At 46.2% G+C, this 20113-nt stretch overlaps 1 protein-coding gene across 3 annotated transcripts in view; it reads right to left on the bottom strand.

Moving 5' to 3' along the window:
* EPHA4 (EPH receptor A4) overlaps positions 1 to 13683 on the bottom strand; it is a 104846-nt gene extending 91163 nt beyond the window's left edge. For all 3 annotated transcript variants that reach the window (XM_059478900.1, XM_059478902.1, XM_059478903.1), the window contains exons 1-3: positions 13568 to 13683; positions 12586 to 12653; positions 7603 to 8266 (exon numbers count right to left, since the gene is read on the bottom strand). In XM_059478900.1, the coding sequence (XP_059334883.1) occupies positions 7603 to 8266; positions 12586 to 12653; positions 13568 to 13658 (823 nt within the window). In that variant the 5' untranslated portion in view covers positions 13659 to 13683. The remainder of the gene's footprint in view (positions 1 to 7602; positions 8267 to 12585; positions 12654 to 13567) is intronic.
* Between the last annotated feature and the right edge of the window lie 6430 nt (positions 13684 to 20113).

The following is a 20113-nucleotide window of genomic DNA, read 5'->3' as shown; positions in this document are numbered from 1 at the left end:
AGGAAGAGCTTCAGTCACCGAGCTCAGCGTGCTCCCTCTCCTCTGGACCCTGCCCAGGACAGTCCCAACACACTGAGCCCAGTGCCAGCTACACCAGCAGCACCAGCTGTGCCCCTCCACCCTCACACGCCCTGGCAAAGGAGGGAATTTGGGATGCTGCTGACCCCTAACCCCCGGCTGCAGGAGACAAAAAGCTGCAGAGAGAACAGGCAAATGGGGAGAACTGACTATCAGCCTGGCCTTTGCTCTGGAGCAGGCAGCAGCATCACAGCACACTCATTCACAGAAACAAGGCACGAGGAGATAACACCAGAAAATACAAGCAAAATGGAACTTGCTTCCTTGCCACTAAATTGTCAGCTTTATGGGACTTCATGCTGAACAGTATGAAAAAAAAAAATCCAATTTGCTTTGAAGCACATTAGTCTAACATCCTAATTATTGTTTACATTGCCATTTGCCTTCTATTAAGAATTGAATAATTACCCAGCGCTCCATAGTTTAAAAATACAAGCAAACAGGATTATCTGGGTAATTAAGACACTGTACTGCAGCTTTGTAGTGTGGCTGTACAAAGCTTTCACATATACAAGCAAAGCAATAGGTATTGATTGCCTTAGCTCAAATGATGTTTTAAGGATGTGTAAGATGGGTCCCTCATTAGGAAAAGGTGAGCAAAAACTTCTGACAAGTGAGGAGGGGCAGAAGCTATCTGCACATTCATCTACATTCAGCCTTCACTGGGGTCTTATCTCAGTCACAGACATCCTGTGTGCCTCTGGGAAAGTTACCCAGGCTTCATCCCTCCATCCTCTGGCTGCTGCAGCATGGGAGCATCCTTCATCCTCCTCCTCCTGCTCCTGCCCAGGACCTGCCTTTGCCCAGGCTGCTCAAACTGCTGCCTGTCCCAGCCTGAGCTGGCCCCCAGTGAATACAAAGCCTGCTTCCAGCACACCTCTTTCACTGGCTACAGATCAACTCAATCTTAGTGAGGCTTACACACACCCATCTAAGGGAAGTATAAAAAGCAGACCAGCAAATGGGTTTTTTTCTAGGCATCCATGATTAAATGAGCCAAAGCAAATACCAACTGTATAGTACAGCGCTTTTTTTGCTTTTTTTCCCCCTCCAAACCTTAATAGCCCATCTATATTGTACTTTGAACAGCATGACCTCCCCTTCTGGGTGACTGTTAGGACAAAAGTAAAGTTTTTGCACGTTCCTTTGTTGTTTTAAAGAGCCTTTCCTCCATTTAATTATGCCACCAGGTTTCACACTGAGCAGTTTACTACCCCTGTGAAATTACCTTCAAGTTAAACACTAATTGGACATCCAACAAAAATGAAAGCCCCCCACAACCATGTTTTTCCTTCTGGTTTCTTATAGGATGTAGCTCCAACACGATCGGGGTCCCAATTTCATACCACTGATTTATAAAGACACAAAATGAAAACCAGTCCTTTAAAGAAGTACTGTACATTCATGCAGCATGTGTTCTAACTTATATCAATAAACCTTTCAACAAATCCATTCTGAACAAGCCTGTGTTTTGGGAGCATTTAATGAGCCTCAGCTTTATTTCAAGCCAAAGGCAATTTTAAGTAAAGTTGAAATAAAGAAAAGTTAAAAAGAAAAGAAAGCCACTAAAACCAAAAATAAAATAAAATATGGGTTCTCGTATAATCATGAGGCTTAAGAAAGCAGAACTTTTCTCACAGATTATTTTCATTCAATAAATAAAGACAGCAGAGCATTTGTGCATGTTTACTTACCCTTGTGCTGGGAGCTCCTTTTCACCACGGTATAACCATGGGCCAAGGCCAGCCCAGCAAAGGGAAGAGCACTAGCCCAGGCCTGAGCAGGTACTTGGCCCAAAGCATAGGAAATGTCAAATATAATATTGCTTTTTCATGCCCTAAGTGCTCACTTGCAGCCCAGAGGGGATCCCACCTCCTGAACCTCATCACCCCCCAGCTGAGGCTGCAGCTCCAGGAGGGCTTGGTGACCACTGGTGAACATCTGGAGCACAGAGAGGACACCCAAGGGCCTGCAGCCCCTCCAGGCATGGGGAGAGGCTCTTGCACACCCAGCCATGGCTTTGGAGGTGGCCAGGGTGCACTGTCACACACACCAGCTGCAAGGGAGCTGCACAGGGGCGAGAGGGACAGCCAGCCATGGGCAAGACATGAGGAGCACACTGAGCAAATACCACACTGTCTCTTAAACAAAGAGATTAAAAAAAAAAAAATCAAACCAGAATTCATTTGCATAAAATCCAAATCTTTTGAGCTCTGCATAAACAGAAGAAGATTCTGGCTGGCGTTTCCAAAGGAAGCTCTTATCTCCTTTGTGAAATGGGGAAGTGGGTGTGCTGCTTTGCATGAGGGTGTATACAAATGATGGAAATGAGGAATTTGCTGCATGCAAAAGGCAAAGGGGCCGACAGCTGCCAATCCCCATTCACAGGGAGAGCTTCCCTAGTCTCCAGCAGGAGGAAGGAGAAGGGAACCAACATGTTTGCTTCCCAGGGAGGTGAAGCAGGCTCTGAATATTCATAAAATGGCCGTTTAGTCATGGGAGTGTTAATTGTCTCTGATTCACAAAACTCTGTGACCTCACCTGCTCCCTGCAACATATGAAAAGGATGTCACATAATGGGAGGAAACCAGATAAGATATTTATCTCACAAGTTTGGGGGGCTTTTTGATGCAGTCTCAAAAGACCTTAGAGTACTGCTGAGCATTTCTTTAATCACTACTCACAGGCACAATAAAGACCAAGCTCAGTGGAGCATATTATTAGACAGATAATAACCCTCACCCAGCCAAGATCTAAATACTGAACTCATCACACACACTGGATGAGTTGTCTGGAAAGTTTTGGGTTGCCTTTTTTTTTTATCCTAAAAGAACACACAAACCAGAAGATGGGCTGGAAGTCCCACAAAAGACTACCCAGACCTACCATGAAATTCATTACCACCACAAAGCCCATCTGGCTTTGGTTGTGAGGATTGAGCTTTTCACCAGTAACACACAGAATAAGGACCAGATATTGCTCCCCTGTGCAATACTAGAAGAAATCTTGTCAGAAATTCAAAGGCTGTGATTGCTTCCTTTTTTCCAAGCAATACATGAAGGGACAATTGTTTGACAACTGTAACTTGACTTCGGAGGAGGCCAGGCAGGAGAAAAGCAGCACAGCTCCTGCAGTAACATTTAAATGCTGATTTTGAAATGCACCAGGTGGTACAAGAAACTCACAGAGGGAGTAACCCTTGGAAGATCTATTGAGCTACATGAGAACATACCATAACCAAATCAGCAGAGCAGAGAACCAACTAAATTTGGTTCAGACAGACTGTGTTTCAGTATCGCTCCCAGGCCCCGCCTGGAGCTTCCGTCTTCTCGGCTCCTTTTAAAACCTAACATGTTGAGTCTGTGCATTTTCTCCCCTGCCAAAAATAATCAACCTGAAAAAGAAATCCTCCTGAAATCTCAAATGTGCAGTCTTTCTTAGTCACCCTTCTGATCACCCTTTTGTGCAGACAGACTGTACATCAGTGCTATTTTGACAAAAAGAGTTATCTATGACTAAAATGGGAAAGCACACACAAATTACATTGCTTCCCCACCCATAAAAAACCCACCATCCAAGAATCTTATCACAGAAAAACATATAATTAGACTGTACACTTCTGATGCAAACTGAACTGCTGCTTTCAATGATCACAGACACTCTTCAAAGCCTCCAAGATTAAAAGAATCTTATCATTCAAATTATTACTTCTTAGGGATGCTCTTATCAAAGTTCGAAGGAAAATTCTAAAAACAGCAGTGATATGAAACCAGGACTGAGCCATATTTTAAATGACACTGGATTTTCTGCCAATTGGCCAATTTACAACTCAGAAAAAGCAAGTGTAGATGAAGACAAAGCTGTTGGCTCTCATAACCTTTACAATATCACAGTAAAAATCTCAACTGTCTCACATATTTATACTAAATGGCAGGTCTAAAATTGAGATTTGTAATTTCACAGCATCAAAATCATCACAGATGGCTACAGTCTATTGCTTCTTTAATCTGTCTTTTCTCTCTTCCTGCTTGTTTTCCCCCCTCCTCTGAGTTAGAAAGATATGTGTTTTATCATAAGGAAATCGTAACTAAATCCAAACCACATTTTATTAATGTGTAACAAAACAATTTACATAACAATGATGTCTACAAGTGAAGTTTAAAATTATGTCTCAGCTTTGCCCTAAAGCACTAATTGCTTTAGTCTTGAGATGTCTATTCCACTATTTGGGATAGTCATCTTCCATCAACAATATTCCACATTCATATTCTCCTAAATGGACAGCCCCTAACACAGAACATTTGAGGGAGAATAAACAGTAGTAGAAACAGCAAATTGGAATTTGTTTTGGCATCTAATTCCCAGCTACAAGTTCATTTGCAAGCAAAGAATCAGAACTCACCTACAACTTTTACACATCAGGACCAATTTTGCAGAACTACTGCCATGACACACCTGTGAAGCTTCCCAAATAAATATGGATTTAATACTTAGCTCCTTTTCCTTCCTGTTCCAGGTTTTTGCATAGATAAACACACACTTATGGATGTTCAATAAGAATATCATCATCAATAAAATTAACTGGGATAAAAAAGCAGTCAGAGAAAGGACAGCTTTTTGTCATCAAAATCAAACACCTCCATACCACCAACACAATTTTTAAAAAATCCCATTTGAGGTCAGAAAGTCATTAACTCCCACTACAAGAACTTTAGATGTGAAAAGGCTTTCCTTTATGCTTCCCACACACACATCAGAAATTAGGCAAAAGAATCTCAAGGAAAATGGATTATTTTAAAAATTGGGAGGGCGAGTGAACTTGAAGGAGCTTGCAGGGCAACCCAAGGGCCAGCTGGTCTGTCCCAGCCCTGTGGGCAGGGAGCAGGTCCCAGGGGAGGACCAGGAGCTCCAGCACAGACTGGGCATCTCCCAACAAGTGCAAAGCCCCAGCCCACTGGCCCAAACTATTCCTGCCCACTGAGCTTTTGTTAAACATTTAAGATCTTAATCAATCCTCACTCTGACCCTAGGATCACAGGGGAAGATGGATGAGGAAACGGACAACCTCTGACCTTTCCTTGTATTTGTCCTGCCACAGTCAACCTATTGAAAAACAATTGGGGTGGAACCTGCTCACAGCTCCTGTCCCAGACCAGCGCCCTTTCACAGCCTTTCCCAAACTCAAAGTCTCTTCCCCTGCCCCCAGACCTCTGCATCAAAACCACAGGAATCCTCCTCACTTCATCCTCCTCCTCCCCTCCAAAAACCTGTCAGAGCAGAACATTAGCTCAACGATTAACTTAAGAGTGGAAAGAAAAGGGGAAACCTCATTCAGTAGTGTCAAAGGCCAAACTGCTTTAACAGCTTCACTGGAAACTGGAGAGAAGCTGCACAGTTCTGGTGAGCATGAATTCATTAGGAGGAGCTTCCCAGTTAACTGTTCTGGCTGGAGAATGGCAAGTGTGAGAAAAGGAAACCACAAGTAACGGCTGATGAAATGAGTTTAGCACTTTCAATTATTTGCTGGCTGGAACGCTCTCAAAATGACGAGCACCGGCCAACTTCACTCTGGAGAGCCCAAGAGACAGAACATTTCTAACACCTTTGTCAATATGGCATCACCTGATCTCCCTTTTAATTGGGAAATGGAGAATTGGGTTTCCTGAGCCCAAACATCCCCAGATGCAGCTGAGAGCCTTTAGGTAAGCTGGCAGTCATCCCCAAGTTCTGGTCCAACAGTGCAAAAATGAACTTAAAAAGCATGCCAGTATAACCACTGGCCATCAGCAAAACCTCAAGAGATTCCCCCAAACAACACAAGATTCGTTGGACAATTAGCTCACCACATCTGGGCCACTGACACTGAGAAATGGATGATCTGTGTCAGTCAGAACAACCCAGTACTGACCTAATAGGCTTTGGGAAAAGGTGGAATCATCTCCGTGCAATAAACCAATAAATGCTTCCCCACTTCACTTCCTCCCCTCACAGCCCAGGCTGGTAAGGTGTCAGGAAGCTTTGATCAGAGGTTATTGAGCTGTGAGAGATTAACAGCATCTCCCCAGCCACCAATGGCTCCCCCACCAGCACCCAGGCAGTGCCACAGCCACAGGTTCACACACTGGGTGACAAACAGGCTTTTGAGTTTCCATCTCACAGGATGGAAAAACCAACAAGAAAAAACACCATTTTACCCCAGACAGGATGGCCTGTCATTGTGCAGCTCATCTTTCAGTCCTCTGTAAATTCAGCCCATGGCAGTTTTGCTGCCACTATGCCACATTAGGCTTCTGTCATAGAGCAAAAACTCAGGAAATAAAGGCTGAAGTTCACACATAGCAGTTCTTTCCTACTAAAATATAATTTCAATGCATAATAATGAACTTGATATCGACTGTAAATTACTACTTAAAAGAAATCAAGTAGGACATTCAAAAAACACCATTCTCTCAGGAATACATCACAAAACCAGCCAGTTACTTGCTTTGCTAACTCGTTCTCAGTCTCAAGATGATAAAAATGCTCTAGTAAAAAACAACAAGAAGATGTGGCAACTGACTCCAAAGAACATTCTCTAAAAACATGACTCCAAATCCCTGAAGGAGCTAAGCACCTTCAATTCAGCACCCAGCAAAATTAAGCTCACTGACCTGTGCAAAAAACCATTTAAGTTTGATCTTAATTTATGCTTACATGAGCAAGACTTTCAAAGCAGAGGCTAAAGATATTTTATTTATAAACTATCTTCTCTCCTTCCCTAACCTTCTACAGCTTCTTTATCCAGAAAAGGAAGGCGAAGAGAATATCGCTATTGAAGGTTTTTCTTTTAGGCGAATCTCTCTTTTATACAAACTTTAATCCCTAATTCTGCAGCACACAGGATAGTGTGTGTGTGTGTGGGAGGGTGGGGTGGAGACTTTTAGCATTTCTAAGAGTATCCTAGCACCTCTATTATTTAACTGACAATAGAGACTCTCTGAGAAATGAAAATATTTAACAAAGGCAGCAGTGTCAAATATCAAAGGGTATTTAATGCTAAAAATTTGCGACAAGTAAAACACCAAAGATTTCCACTTCCCAAAGTGGGAAAGTAATCCAGCTAAAACTCCTGTCCTGCCTCCCAGACTGGTTCTTAACCTACTGCATTATCCAATGTCAACTTTGCCAGAATTTCCCGTGTTTAACAGAGTTCCCTTGAAAGATTTCTCTCTTCAAACAATGGTAGCTCAACTGCACTGCTTTGCAGTCATCCACATTTTGGTGACTATCTCGAGCCAAATCAAATTTAGGCGTCTGCTAGAAAATGTGTTTCACCTTCTGCCTAATACAGCAGTATCATTTGTTTTGCATTATATAATTCTTAGCCCTGCCACCTGGAGCTGTTGGACTTCTTCATTAAACCCCTCTGTCCCACCACATCCCAGAGGGCTGCTAATCCCTGGCTTTAGTCCATTTACTCTCATCTCTGATTCAATTATGCATTCCACTGAGCCCTAATGAACAGTACAATATGGCTCATCCTACCTTGGCATTCTCCGTTGCGCTCCTCATAGCCAGCATTGCACAAGCAGTTGCCAATGGGCACCAGCCATTCGCCATCTGCCCCACAGTACATTTTTGGCACATCCTTCTCTTCCGAGTTGTTGACACAGGAGCCACGAACCTCCACCAGAGAGGAGGTGTCAGCCCCAGTAATGGTGTCTGGAAACTGCGCCAGGTTCCGAACCGTCAGCGGGCACTTCTTGTAGAACACGCGGACAGAGACCAAAGCAATGCAGGCACCGACGTCCTGGAAAGCCAAATAAAACCCCTTCTTGCTGAGCGGTCCCACATCCCTGATCTCCGTGTTCAGCTTCATGATCCTGTCACCAATGTCCACCTGGGTGAAGCTCTCATCGGCAGCAATGGTGTCGATCTTGGCAAACTGGCTCTCGCGAATAAAGCGCTCTTTATCGTTGTTTGATTCGTAGTAATAAAGGTTGAAAGTCTCCTTGCAAGTTCCCATGACACCTGGCAGGCTGTTGCAGTCTCTGAGCGTGAACTTGATTTCAATATAAACCCTCTGAGCCCCCTCTCGGGGAATCCAATCAGTTCGTAACCAGTTATTCTGACTGGGCTCCATCACGTTGCAGACTTGGTAGGTGCGGATAGGAGTGTTCTTCTCATCCATGATGCTCACCTCCTCCCACTGCAGGGAGGAAAAGGGACAGAAAAACACATCAGTGCTAAAAGGAACAACAGAGCTTCACAACAAACATGCACTTGTTCCATTACGGGGAAACAAACAAACAGACCAAAAAACAACCCAGCAGACCAAGCCATAGCCAGGACTTCAACTACTTGGACATTACGGGGAGCATCTGTTCAGGAGAAAAAAATTCCAAATCCCTCATGCCTTGAGGAGCAAGCATGTGCTTTAAGGGCCCTCTGAACGAATCCAAGAACACTACCTCGACTGACTGGGTTTATTTCAGTACAGTTCAGTCTACAGACCACTGCCTGGAGCAGGGCTACACACAGAACTTCACAGACCCACAGAGCAGCACTGTCCTGCAGTGTTTTCTCTGCAGCAGATATCTCATGGACCCTGCCTCACACCTGGGAATAGCCAGCAGGTGACACAGTGCAACTTAGCCACACAGAGAGGGTGAATCCACATTTCAGGCATCACTACCACTTATTTTCAAAACTCTCAAGCCATCTCTTATTACTTCTCTAAGCTGCCAACTGCTTTCCTGGGCTACCAATGTCCCAGAGAGACTCAGTAAGTTCTGCTTTGGAGCTGGGCAGAAATAGCTGTCTACAAAGAACTTGGGTAGCTCTTAGAAAGGAAAAACACGTAAAAAGACAATATCATCAGTCCACCAGCAACATCACCATAACTTTGTTATCCAAACAGAGTTTCTTACTAGCGGGAAGGTAAAAAAATAGGAAATACTACGTATTTTCTGGAGGAAATTTTTTCTGGAGGAACATCTAAGTTCATGCTATCAAAATCCCAAAAGGGTTAGCAGAGAGGGAAAGTGCTGAAAGATCAGGATAGCAGCATTCCTCAGAATTGTTACACCCCTCAGATCAAGTTCAGGCATCTTCACAAGTGCCAACCAGGCAACATGATTGTGAAACAACAACAACATGTGTAATCCAAGGCGGGTATGGAAGGAGGAGATGCAGGAGTTCAGCATAATGAATTCAGAAAAGGAAAGCACATACTCAACAGCTCTGAAAAAAATTGGTCAAAGTATTATCATGGACAGAAGAAACTTTATCAGAGTGCTCTACTGGCAGGGAGAGAAGGGAAAGTAGGGGCACTAGGAAAAGAAATCTCTCCAGGAAATAAAACCAGCAGAACCATAGCACTTCAATTCATATCATTCAATTTATCCTTCCCTATAACAATATTAGATAATGATATGCTGACTAGGTTTGCAAGCAATACAATGAAGCATATAAAATTATCCTTAGAAAACAGTAATAACTTTAAAGAGACTTCTCAGAAGTGCTTTTCAAAACTACTGAAGCCATAGCTTTGATAAACAGAAGCCTTCTTAAGATGAAGGGGCTTCTTGTATAATATCCTGCATTCTTCTCACAAGGATTGCTCTTATGCAAGTGATTTTTACTTAAAAAGCTTCCAGCTTAGCTGAATCCGTTTATAGAATGACAGCAGTTAGCACCATGAGTCACTAGGAGCAGAAAGAATAATATTTTATTTGCTGCCTAGAGATAACTGCAAATTAAAATGAAGGAGGGGGGAAATCAATACTCAGCATGTCACTCCTTTCCAGAGAAAGGGAAGAAATAAATCTTAAAAAAGCCATCTATCAATGTAAAGTGTAACATGTTGTTAGTAAGAAGACAGACTTGTTTAATTTAGAGCACCACAGAGCTAGTGCACTGTAACAATGTTGTCTTTATGATCCATCACTTTCCATTCTGCTTATCTTCAGATTGCCTATGCTACCAATATTGTGTGTGGTACAAGAGAAAGGAAGAAGCAGAGGGAAATAATACTTGTTGATGGGATTTCCTTTAGTGCATTTACACAATGGAGGATGCTGCTGGAGGATTCAATAGCGAGCCCGCTGAGGTCACAGACACGGCAACTGAATTCAGCAAGTTTTGGATCCTGTTCTCAACACACCCATCTGCTGACCAACACACAAATGCAGAGCTGGGCTTCTTATTCCATTTACACAAATACGAAACAAACCCAAGTGCATCTTCCTGACAGAGCTGAAAATAACGACAGCCCAAAATGTCCAGCCCAAAATGTAAATGACTTGTGACTCCAAATATGTGGTCAAAGCTGTAACTTTTTGCTTTCAAGATGAAATTAAATTTTATAATTCAGCTCTTCCCACAGTTTAATGATGCAGATTAAAACATTCTGGGCACAAAACCTGCTTTTCAACTGTGAATTGCAAGGGTAAATCATTAATTACATTTATAATGCAATTCATTAATTCCCCTGGGGCTACTATATAGCTAGTCACTGCTAAATGTCTAAATCTTTATCTCCAGCCCTTCTTGTCTACACAACCCTCACACCCCAGGAACAGTGTGGTTCAGATCTAGAAAAACGGCTTTTTTTAATAGACAATAAAGTATACACAGTTCAAGAAAAACACTGAAGGACAAATTCTTCCCAGGAAGAAAAAGGAGTTTGTTTCTGCTGCTTGAAATAAATCTGCAGCATATGAAGTAAAGTAAATGCTTTCCAAGCACTGTATCTCAGAAACAGACCATGTACTCTTAAATTTTTCACTACAGGCTTAAAAATAGAACACACATATGTAGGTTTAGTGAAACGAGTCATGTCCACAATAAGAGCACGCATTTCTCCTTCTCAAGCTTGCACGGCGCTTTCAGAAAAAGCATGTGGAGAAAGGGGGGAATCCAACAGCCATTAATAATACACAGCTGTCCTCTGATCATTGATTCCACTGCTGACTTATTAAAACTTGTATTTTAGGTTCTGTTTGAATACACAGCGTAGATATCCCTTGGAGAGGCGTCCGAAAGACCCCGTCTCGTTCCAGGCTGTGGGATGAGCAGGGAAGCCCGACCCTGCCCGAGATAGAGCTGTACCTTTCCACGCTGTCAAAAGACGAGGGCAATTGCCTGCAATCAGCGCTGAATGTGCGCCGTGGGCGCTGCCAGAGGCCTGCCAATCACATCCCCACTCTCTGAAAAAGCGAGTTTCAGGGACAGCACAGCGCGCTCAGGCGCAGCACAAGCCAGGACTGTAGTCAAGTTCACCCAGAACGACAATGGGGGAGCAAAACAATCCCCCATTCTCCCGTGTTATGGTTATTCAGAGCTTATGCATAATGCATCAGCAGCCAACGCAGCCTCGGATTCCTTCCGCTCACTGCTGTTTCCTTAGCTCTGCTTCTTCTAATTACGAGCGGGAACGCACTCACACAAAAAAAGTAAATTTGTAGGTTCCTGAAGAATCCAGTGCTTTGTTGTGCACAGGTCCTGATCTTTCAGCATTTTCCTTTTTTCAAACACTTTGACTTAGTTACTTCTGCTTAAGGATTCCAAGCTGCTTTTACTCCTTTAATATTAAAAGGATTTGGGATTTATTTTTTTTTTTACATTAGTGTTTAGTGCGCATTGCTGGCATTTTTGCTTAAATTGTTCATATGAAGAAAGAAAAAGGCTTTCTAATTGCTTATTAAAAGCAAGTCCCATGAAGTACAGTCTCCTCCAGATCCCAAGATCCCAGCAATTCCAGAGTCCAACATTCCAAGGAGTTTCCCAGAGAGGCACTGGGCACCGTGTAAGTCAGGGCACAAATGAGGGAACAGCAAGGAGCATCCAATAATATAAAGCTACACCAAAAATTAAAGCTCTCTTAGCAAAGGGACTCTAAGCCCAGCAATGAACCTCTTAACGTCATCACATCAGCACTGGGCAGTGCATTCGAGCAGCCTTCTGTTCAATAAGATAATGGTAAAAGAACATAAAAAGAAACTCCAAGGAATCACAGTCAAGCACTGGGTGCTTCAGTTTATCTGCTCAGAAACCAAAACACACGATGTTTACACCCTGGAACAGGACAACTGTCCCATCACAACAAAAGGTCCATCGTGTATATTGATCCCTACTCCTTCATCCAGAAATAGAACAGCAATTGCCCTGAACATCTCCCAGCCAAGACAGTCCACAGATAAAATAATAGCAGTCAAGAATGCCAATTCAGTCCGCAGATCACATTTCTTGTTGGTATTTCAGTTTTAAATAGGCATCTAAGCCCATGCCTCAACCAATCTCTTAATTCTGAAACCTCTTTTCTGCCCTTTTGGTTTCCACTTATTCCATGACAGAGCTATCCAAAGGGAGTATAGAGTTTCTCCAACAAAGAGTAATTCACTTGGTAAGCCAGGGAAGAAATCTGACCTCCTCACCACAATCAACAATAATCGAGCCATTAGGACTCTCTGAAAGTTACTAATCACCCCCTTTACCCTTTTGATCAGATAGCGGTTTAAAACTTACCCCTCCTTCCAGGGGACTTGCTATCCACCCCAGTTCGCCCTGAACCGATCTGGAATCCAGCAAGGTAACTGCAGAAACGTACAAATAAAAGAGATTAAATTCCAGCTGCCAAAAGGCAATACTAAAATAAATGGTTTACCTGAACGTTTCCATATGTGCGGAGCACATCGCATCCACCCTCCACTTGAAACGAAATGTTATTTCCGAACGCGTCAATATCAAAAACACTCCGAAACTCTCACTGAGGAACCGCGTGTTGGTTTCCCGGCGCACTGGAGCCGCTCAGGGGCGCGGAGGGGAGCGGTGGAGTCCCAGCACACCTGCGGGAGACACCGGAGCGCCGCTCGGAGCGCTCCCCGCCGCCGGGCACCGCGCCTCCCGCCGCCGGGACAGCGCCCGCAGCAGCGATGGGCTCACAGCGGGTACATCCCGAGACACCCCGGGAGCACGGCGGGGCACCGAGACACCGGGCAGGGGCTCCCGAGGGACCGGCGCCGCACGCCCACAGCGCGGGACGGCCGCGGGCTTCTCCCGCGGAGCCGCCGCCGGAGCGTCCCGCAGAACGGGCTGAACCGGGGCCCCGGGGAACGGCGCGGAGCCACCGAGCGCTCCCGGGAGAACCGGTTCCATGAGCCGCCCTCCGATCCGGGGCCGCCCCGGCGCGGCTGGCGGGAGCGCTCAGCCCGGGCGGCCGGGCCGGGGCAGCGGCGGCGCGGGGGACGCGCGGGGCAGGCGGCGGCCGCTCCGCTCCGCGACACCTGTGCCGGCACCGCGGGCAGCCCCGGCAGCGCCGCTCGGACGGGTCCGCGCCCGCCGGACGGGCAGCGAGCGGCCAGGGCAGCGCGGGGCCAGCGCCGTCCGGACGGCGAGCGGAGCGGCGGGGAGGGGGACGGGACAGCACCGCTGCCCGCCCGGGGACACCGAACTTCGCCCCCGGCGCCGCGCCGGGAGAACGCGCAGCCCGGCCGCCGGCAAGGCTCACCTTCGTTGGCGGGATAGACCCGAGAGCCGGTGACGGCGCCGCAGACGCCGACGAGGAGCGGGAGGAGGGCGCAGATCGGGACCCCGGCCATGCCGCCGCCGCCGCACTCCGGCCGCGCTATCCCAGCGGAATAACTGCCTACATGGGGCGCGCGGCGCGCGCTAGACATTGCCAAGGGGGCGGGGCCGGCCCGTCCGTCAGGCGCCGCCGCCAATCGCCGCCCGCTCCGCGCCGCGCGCCCCGCCCCGTCCCGCGGGGAGCCGGGCCGGGCGCTGCGGGGCGCTCCGGCGGGGCCGGCCGTGAGGGGAGCGCTGCCCCGGACGGGCGGCGGCAGCGAGCGGCCGCGGCCGGTGAGCCCTCCGCGGGGCTCTGCGACCTCAACAGTGCCCAAACTCCGAAAGATGATAGAAAAGGCGGAAAGACAAAGTTAGGAGAGGCAGAGCAGCGGGGGAGCCGCGGCCGCGGCGCGCAGACGGACCTGCCCCGCGCCGAGCCCGCCTCGGCCCCGCGTCCCGGGAGCGTCCCGGGAGCGTCCCAGGAGCTGCCGCCGCCCCGCCCGGCCCGGCCCGGCGCCACCGTTGAGCAACAGCGCCACCTGGCGGGAGCAGCGGCTCCTGCGGCAGCGGCTCCCCGTGGCCGGGCAGGGACGGACCGGGGTGGACAGAGATGTGCGGGGGCAGGCAGTGCCGGCGGCCACCGTCAGCAGCGCTTCCCTTGTGAGCGGCAGAGGCCGGGCCCGGCGCTCACCGCGAAGGTGCCAATAGTTCACGCTTTTGTGCACCGGGGCAGCGGCTGGGCGAGGCGGGCTGGAGGGAAAGCCGGGCTCGGAGCGGTTCCTTGTGAACGCCAAGATCCATCGGGACGCACAAGCTCGCGGTGTGCACATCCCTCTCGTACACGGGACGCGTCCCCCGAGCCGTGCCGGGGACACTGGCGCTGGCTGGTGCCCTCAGGCTGTCCCCGGGCTCCTGCGCTGAGCAGCCACAGCCGCGCTTTGCTTTGGACGCTCCGAACACCTGACTTCTTCAATAATGCTCTCTAAACGCGCCTTGACAATAAGAGCGTAGTTTAGAAGCCCGCTAAGCCTTGGGTGGGTCAGGCAGCGTCAGTGTCCTGAGCACCTCCTTGAACAGTCCGCACTCACAGAGCAGCCCCCGGACCTGTCTGTCTGTCTGCCCGGCCGCCCCAGCCGCCTGCCGAGACAGCGCTGCGGGACCGGGGTAAACCGAGCAGCTCCCCTGCTGTCCTCCCTGTGATGCTCCGTCCCTCCGCCGCTATCGGTACCGCTGCCTGAGCCTCGGGATGCTCCACAGCCGGCGGTTCCCACAGCGCGTCCCTCTTCGAAAGGGAAAAGGCTCCCGCCCGCGGCTCCCGGCGGCGGCGCTGCCTCAGTTTCCCGTGGCTCGGAGGCGGTAGCAGCAGCTCCCCTTATCCCGTGGGGCAACCCCCTTGTCCCGCGGCACTGCCTCAGTTTCCCGAGGCTCGGAGGCGGTAGCAGCAGCTCCCCTTATCCCGTGGGGCAGCCCCTTGTCCCGCGGCACTGCCTCAGTTTCCCGAGGCTCGGAGGCGGTAGCAGCAGCTCCCCTTATCCCGTGGGGCAGCCCCTTGTCCCGCGGCACTGCCTCAGTTTCCCGAGGCTCGGAGGCGGTAGCAGCAGCCCCCTTGTCCTGCGGCGCCCTCTCGGCCCGCCCGGCGCTGCCCTCGCTCCTGCGGGACCCGGCTCCTTCCCCGGCTCCGTCCCAGCGCCCCGCACTCGGGGAATCGCACCCAGGCGCTCCGAGGAGTTTTTCCTCCGTCTGGGCTCAAACGAATCCTTGCCAGAGTTAGCTGTAGCTTCCGCACAGAAGCCCTTTACAGGCCCGATTAGCTAGAAAAATATTTTGAATGCGGCTTAAAGTCTGACTAACAATTCTGTGCATCGGGAAACACGCCTGCTCAGAATCCGCTGTTTTCTCTTTAAATCGCTCTACTTTTCCCCAAATCCAAGTATCTCTGAAACATAATACTTACAAACACGCCCTTACTGACACTTTTTGCTTAAAACATAGAGTATCTTTCACCTGGTTTAATTTCAGGCGAAGATCTTGGGAGGACACTTTTTTTTGGCTCTTAAAACTGCTGTTAAGAAGGTTTGATAACACAGTATTTACAATGAGGTTCCTATTTCTGAGGCTCAGATTGTTTTCCTTAGCCTTGAACATTTCTTTTGGAGCTCCCACTGGCAGAACTTTCAAGATAACCCTGCAAAGATAGCTGGTGTGTTTTTCTCTTTCCGTAGAAAATAAATCTTTAAGGCGGCTGCTTGGATAATGGGAGTTAGAAAACAGTGTAGCACAGTGAATGCAACTGTTAAAACTTGTACTTCCTGACTTTAATTATCTGCAAGAATTCTTGGCCTAATGAGAGGAAGAAAAGGTTTAGTGCCTTTTTTATTATTTACACAGAAATATAGGCAGTCCTCAATTAAAACTATCTGAATGTTCTTTTCACATCTTTGATGCCTCTGACAGATCTACTACTAGTCAGGATAAACTTTATGGGAATGGTAAAGCATCAAAACGTCTTCTTTTTTTAATTAAAGTTATTTTTGTGGCAATGCCAGAAAAGTCAGTCGTCATTAAATATATATAAAATGCTTTGAAATCTTAAAAATTTTTCTGTAATTTAATGCAACTTTAATTTGTTAAAAAAGTCACATAAAATAAACACAGACGATGTAAAAAAGGCCTGCAAATGTCATCAAATAAAATGTTTGCAATCCTACCAAAACTACTATATTTTGCCTCCAGTATGTGGGGCTTTTTTTAAGAAGTCTTGCCAAAATAATCACAATTTCCTTTCTTTGTGTCATTTCAACGAATCCTAAAAGCCCAGCTTGGTTTTAACAAATGTCATTGATACTTGGACTAAATCCTGTTCTCAGTTTCAGCCAATAACTCCACCCTTCAACAAAGTATCTGACATCAAAATTTATTCCTTAAAATTTTGTTACAGCTGTTGGAGCTGTTACATTTCTCTTAAACGCCTATTACCTGAGCAGCCTGCTCTGCTGCCAACCTGACAACTTATGTTATTGTAACTCACTATCAGGAGTGATTTGGCTTTGATGGGAACTAATCATGTTTGCACCATCATCAAGTTTACACCATTTAAATGGTCAATTTAATGCAGCTCAATAAAGCACAGCCAGCATCTCTGGTATTTGTCTCAGAGCTTGTATTTGTCTCAGTTCCACGGTGAGATTGTATTCACTTGCAGCAGACATTGCAATAATTATGACAGTGTGTTAAATGTTTGATCCTGTCTGCTTCAGAGAGCTCAAGCTCAGCTGAATTATTCAGAGATCAGGACTCGAGTGGTACAGACAAACAGGCCTGGACACACAAACACAGACCCTCTGAGAAACTGTAAATCATCTTGAAATGTAAGGACTGAAATATTGCTGCATTTCCTACTCACTCACAATTTGTTCTCCTCATATTTTAAAGCACTGAGGGAATATATTAGTGTATAAATAATTGGGCACTGACACAAGGGCGTTGTCTTGGATGTATCCCTGTAGTTAATATAATTTCTAGCAGAACACTGAATGGATATCAAATGTCTCACACACATGTATGCTTATACATACAGAGTTGTTTTATGCTTTTTCCAATCACAAACATAACATTTGTAAGTTACATTAAGCCCCTGAAAGGGCTGTGATTTTGGATGAACATTTGGTTCTATTTTTATTTTATCTTTTCATTCTCCATTTTTCTATGTCCACCTACTCATGCTCGTCCATCTCCCCAGAAGCTTTTTGCTGTCAGTCAAGTGACAACCTCAGTAGGAAGCTCTGTGTGTTCATGGGCCTCCTGAGGCCCAGCACTACATTTAGAAGGGGGAAAGGAAAAAAAAAAGGAAAAATAAGAAAGCGGGGAGGGGGAAGGAAGCAGCTCTTCCTTTAGTATGCAATTCCACAGCCTGAAGGAAAAATTCACCTCTGAAAAGCCTTTTCCTACAAAAATTCAATCCTATTTACTCCACTCCCACACGACTTCCACACTACTTGGGTATTTGCAAAAGAGGGTAAAATAACCCCAGGAAGTGTAAGAGTCACACACAGAGTCTCATTGTCAAAGGAAATAATGCCCCAAAGGTGCACCTTTATCAGGCTTGGCACCAGCCAGTCACCGCCGGCTCCTTCCCAGTACAAGTGCTCAGATGTGCCCAGCCTTCCCCTCCCTGGATTCACTGATTCTTTTGGATCTGTGAGTATTAAACATTTCCAGTAGATTACTTGACAAAATTTATTGCTAGCTATTTCAGAATAACAGCTTTTTATTTGATATGTGTAAGATTTCATTCCTCAGGTCATGTTTGCTTTAGATGAAGTTGCAGGCTGTAATACAAAAAGCTGTAGCGGGAGAACATTCCATGAAGGTAATATGCATTTCTATAAACATCAAGCTGGCAGAATGATTTTGTTTCAGCTGGGATTAGCAGGAGTTTTGCTGCTGACCTCAATAAGAAAAGGATCAGGTTTATAGCTCACTTGCAAATCCACTCTGCAAAAAAAAGTGAGCTTTAGGCACTGTAGATTATTTACATTTCCTTTTGTTAATCGTGATCATCATCACAAGATTTTCCTATTCATTACTGCCTTGATGCTGATTACAGGACCTGTGACAGTGTCTTTATTCAGAGGAGGCACACGGCGTGACTTGACAATATACAGACAGACAGATGCATAGATTTTTTGCCTTTTCTAAGCAGCAGTGCTAAGGGAAACTAGAGAAGCGTAAGTGAAATGTAACAGGATTTTAATGACAATTGAAGGAGTATCTTTTATTACATTGGTCCTGGCAAAACAACTCAAATCTCATAGTTAGTCTAAAATTTATAATATGCCATTACCAGGTCGGTGAAAAGAAATCCTATCAGCAAAGCTATTTACAAATCCAGGAGTGTTTACAATGCAGATTATGTTTCCTAAAATAAATAAACCCAAAAGGGTACTGGCAAAAGATAAAATCAGTATGGATGAAGCAGAGAAATAAATGCAGCAAAATGTCAGAACAGGTATTACTGCTTTTCACTGAATGGGCAGATCAAATGTAAGCAGTGCAAGCTCCCACTCTGCAGCAGAGGTGTCGGCTTAGCTCACCACAGCTCTCACCCTCAGCAAGGCCGGGGGCAAGCAGAGACCTGCAGGTTTTCCCTGTGAAAGTGTGACCAATAAACCAGAGCAAATAACTGTGTAAGGCTGTTTGCAGTGCACAGATGCTTGGCAACCTGCAGAGGAATGTGCCTGCCCACGTTTCCCTGAAAGGTTATTTAAAGCTGTGGAGGTTAACAGACACCTTAATTATTACAAACTGCTTTCGAATATCTCCCTTTCTGTGCTGCCTGTCCTGAGCAGCTGCGCTCCTTACTCAGGAGCGTTTGGGAGTGGCTCCGCTTCCAGAAATGAAAAATTGGCGGGATGGTGATGTCAGCCTGGCACAGGAGCGGTGCCAGAGGCAGGAGAGCTCTGGCAGGGCCAGGGCCACCAGCCAGAGAGGACAGGCAGGGACAGCCTCCTCCCAAGGGCTCCGTGTGCCATTAATAACGCAACAAAGGCCAGCCCGAGAGCCCGTGCCAGAGCGCGCCGGGAATCGCCCGCAGCAGCTCCACAGGAGCCCTGGCTGCTTGGAAAGGTAAAGCTGAAACTGCAAACTGCATCCAGACTGCCTTAAAAGCACCCACACATTTTTCTGCACCGGGAAAAACAATCAGTCAGGCAGGCTTGGGTTTTGTCTGTCAAGAATAGGGTCGCAGTTTAAGATTCTGCACCAGCCTGTTCTGAAGTTGAATTTTACCAGCAACTTAGCTACTATGCTTTAATATATAGGTAGAATTGGGCCTTTCATGTGAAAACAGAATAAATCTAAAATTAATATAAATTAAAACAAAGTGTTTCCCAGATTTTTTTCATACTGGAGTTTTAGGTTTCCTGCCATAATTTACTACAGGTATTATTAAAAAAAATAAAGCATTACTTTAATTGCACCAGTAAAAGTTCAGTATAAACAAAGATAATTTTTGTGCAAAAATCTTTGAATTGTCTTTTATGTAAAACTGTCAAAAGAATAGAGTGTCAGAGCATTAATTCATTTTTATTCTGTGTTCAGAGACAGCAATCTTTTCAGAGATTATTTATGCAATGATGGTACCAATCAAACTGCATCAGAGACAGGTTCCCTACAGAGCACTGAAGCTTTCTGGCACTTCTAATAGAGTGTAAATTCTAATTAACTCAGATTAAACCATCCTATCTGAGATGGTCCACCCATTATTATGAATAAAATATTGGCAACCATATAGGAAAAAACTCTGTAAAGTAAGAAAAAATATCAACTCCTCCTTCTTTTTTAATGTGTGCTGTTTTTAATAGGAGGACAGACTCTTTGTCCTTCTTTACAATTAAATAAAAAAATCATTGCTTTTTGTTCCACAAAGTGGAAACTTTTTTCTATGCATGCAGGCATGACTGATACATTCACCGGACAGGAGAAAGATGAA

The sequence above is a fragment of the Ammospiza nelsoni genome, chromosome 10 (genome assembly GCF_027579445.1).
Source record: "Ammospiza nelsoni isolate bAmmNel1 chromosome 10, bAmmNel1.pri, whole genome shotgun sequence".
Taxonomy (NCBI): Eukaryota; Metazoa; Chordata; class Aves; order Passeriformes; family Passerellidae; genus Ammospiza; species Ammospiza nelsoni.
This window is presented reverse-complemented; position numbering and strand designations above follow the sequence as displayed.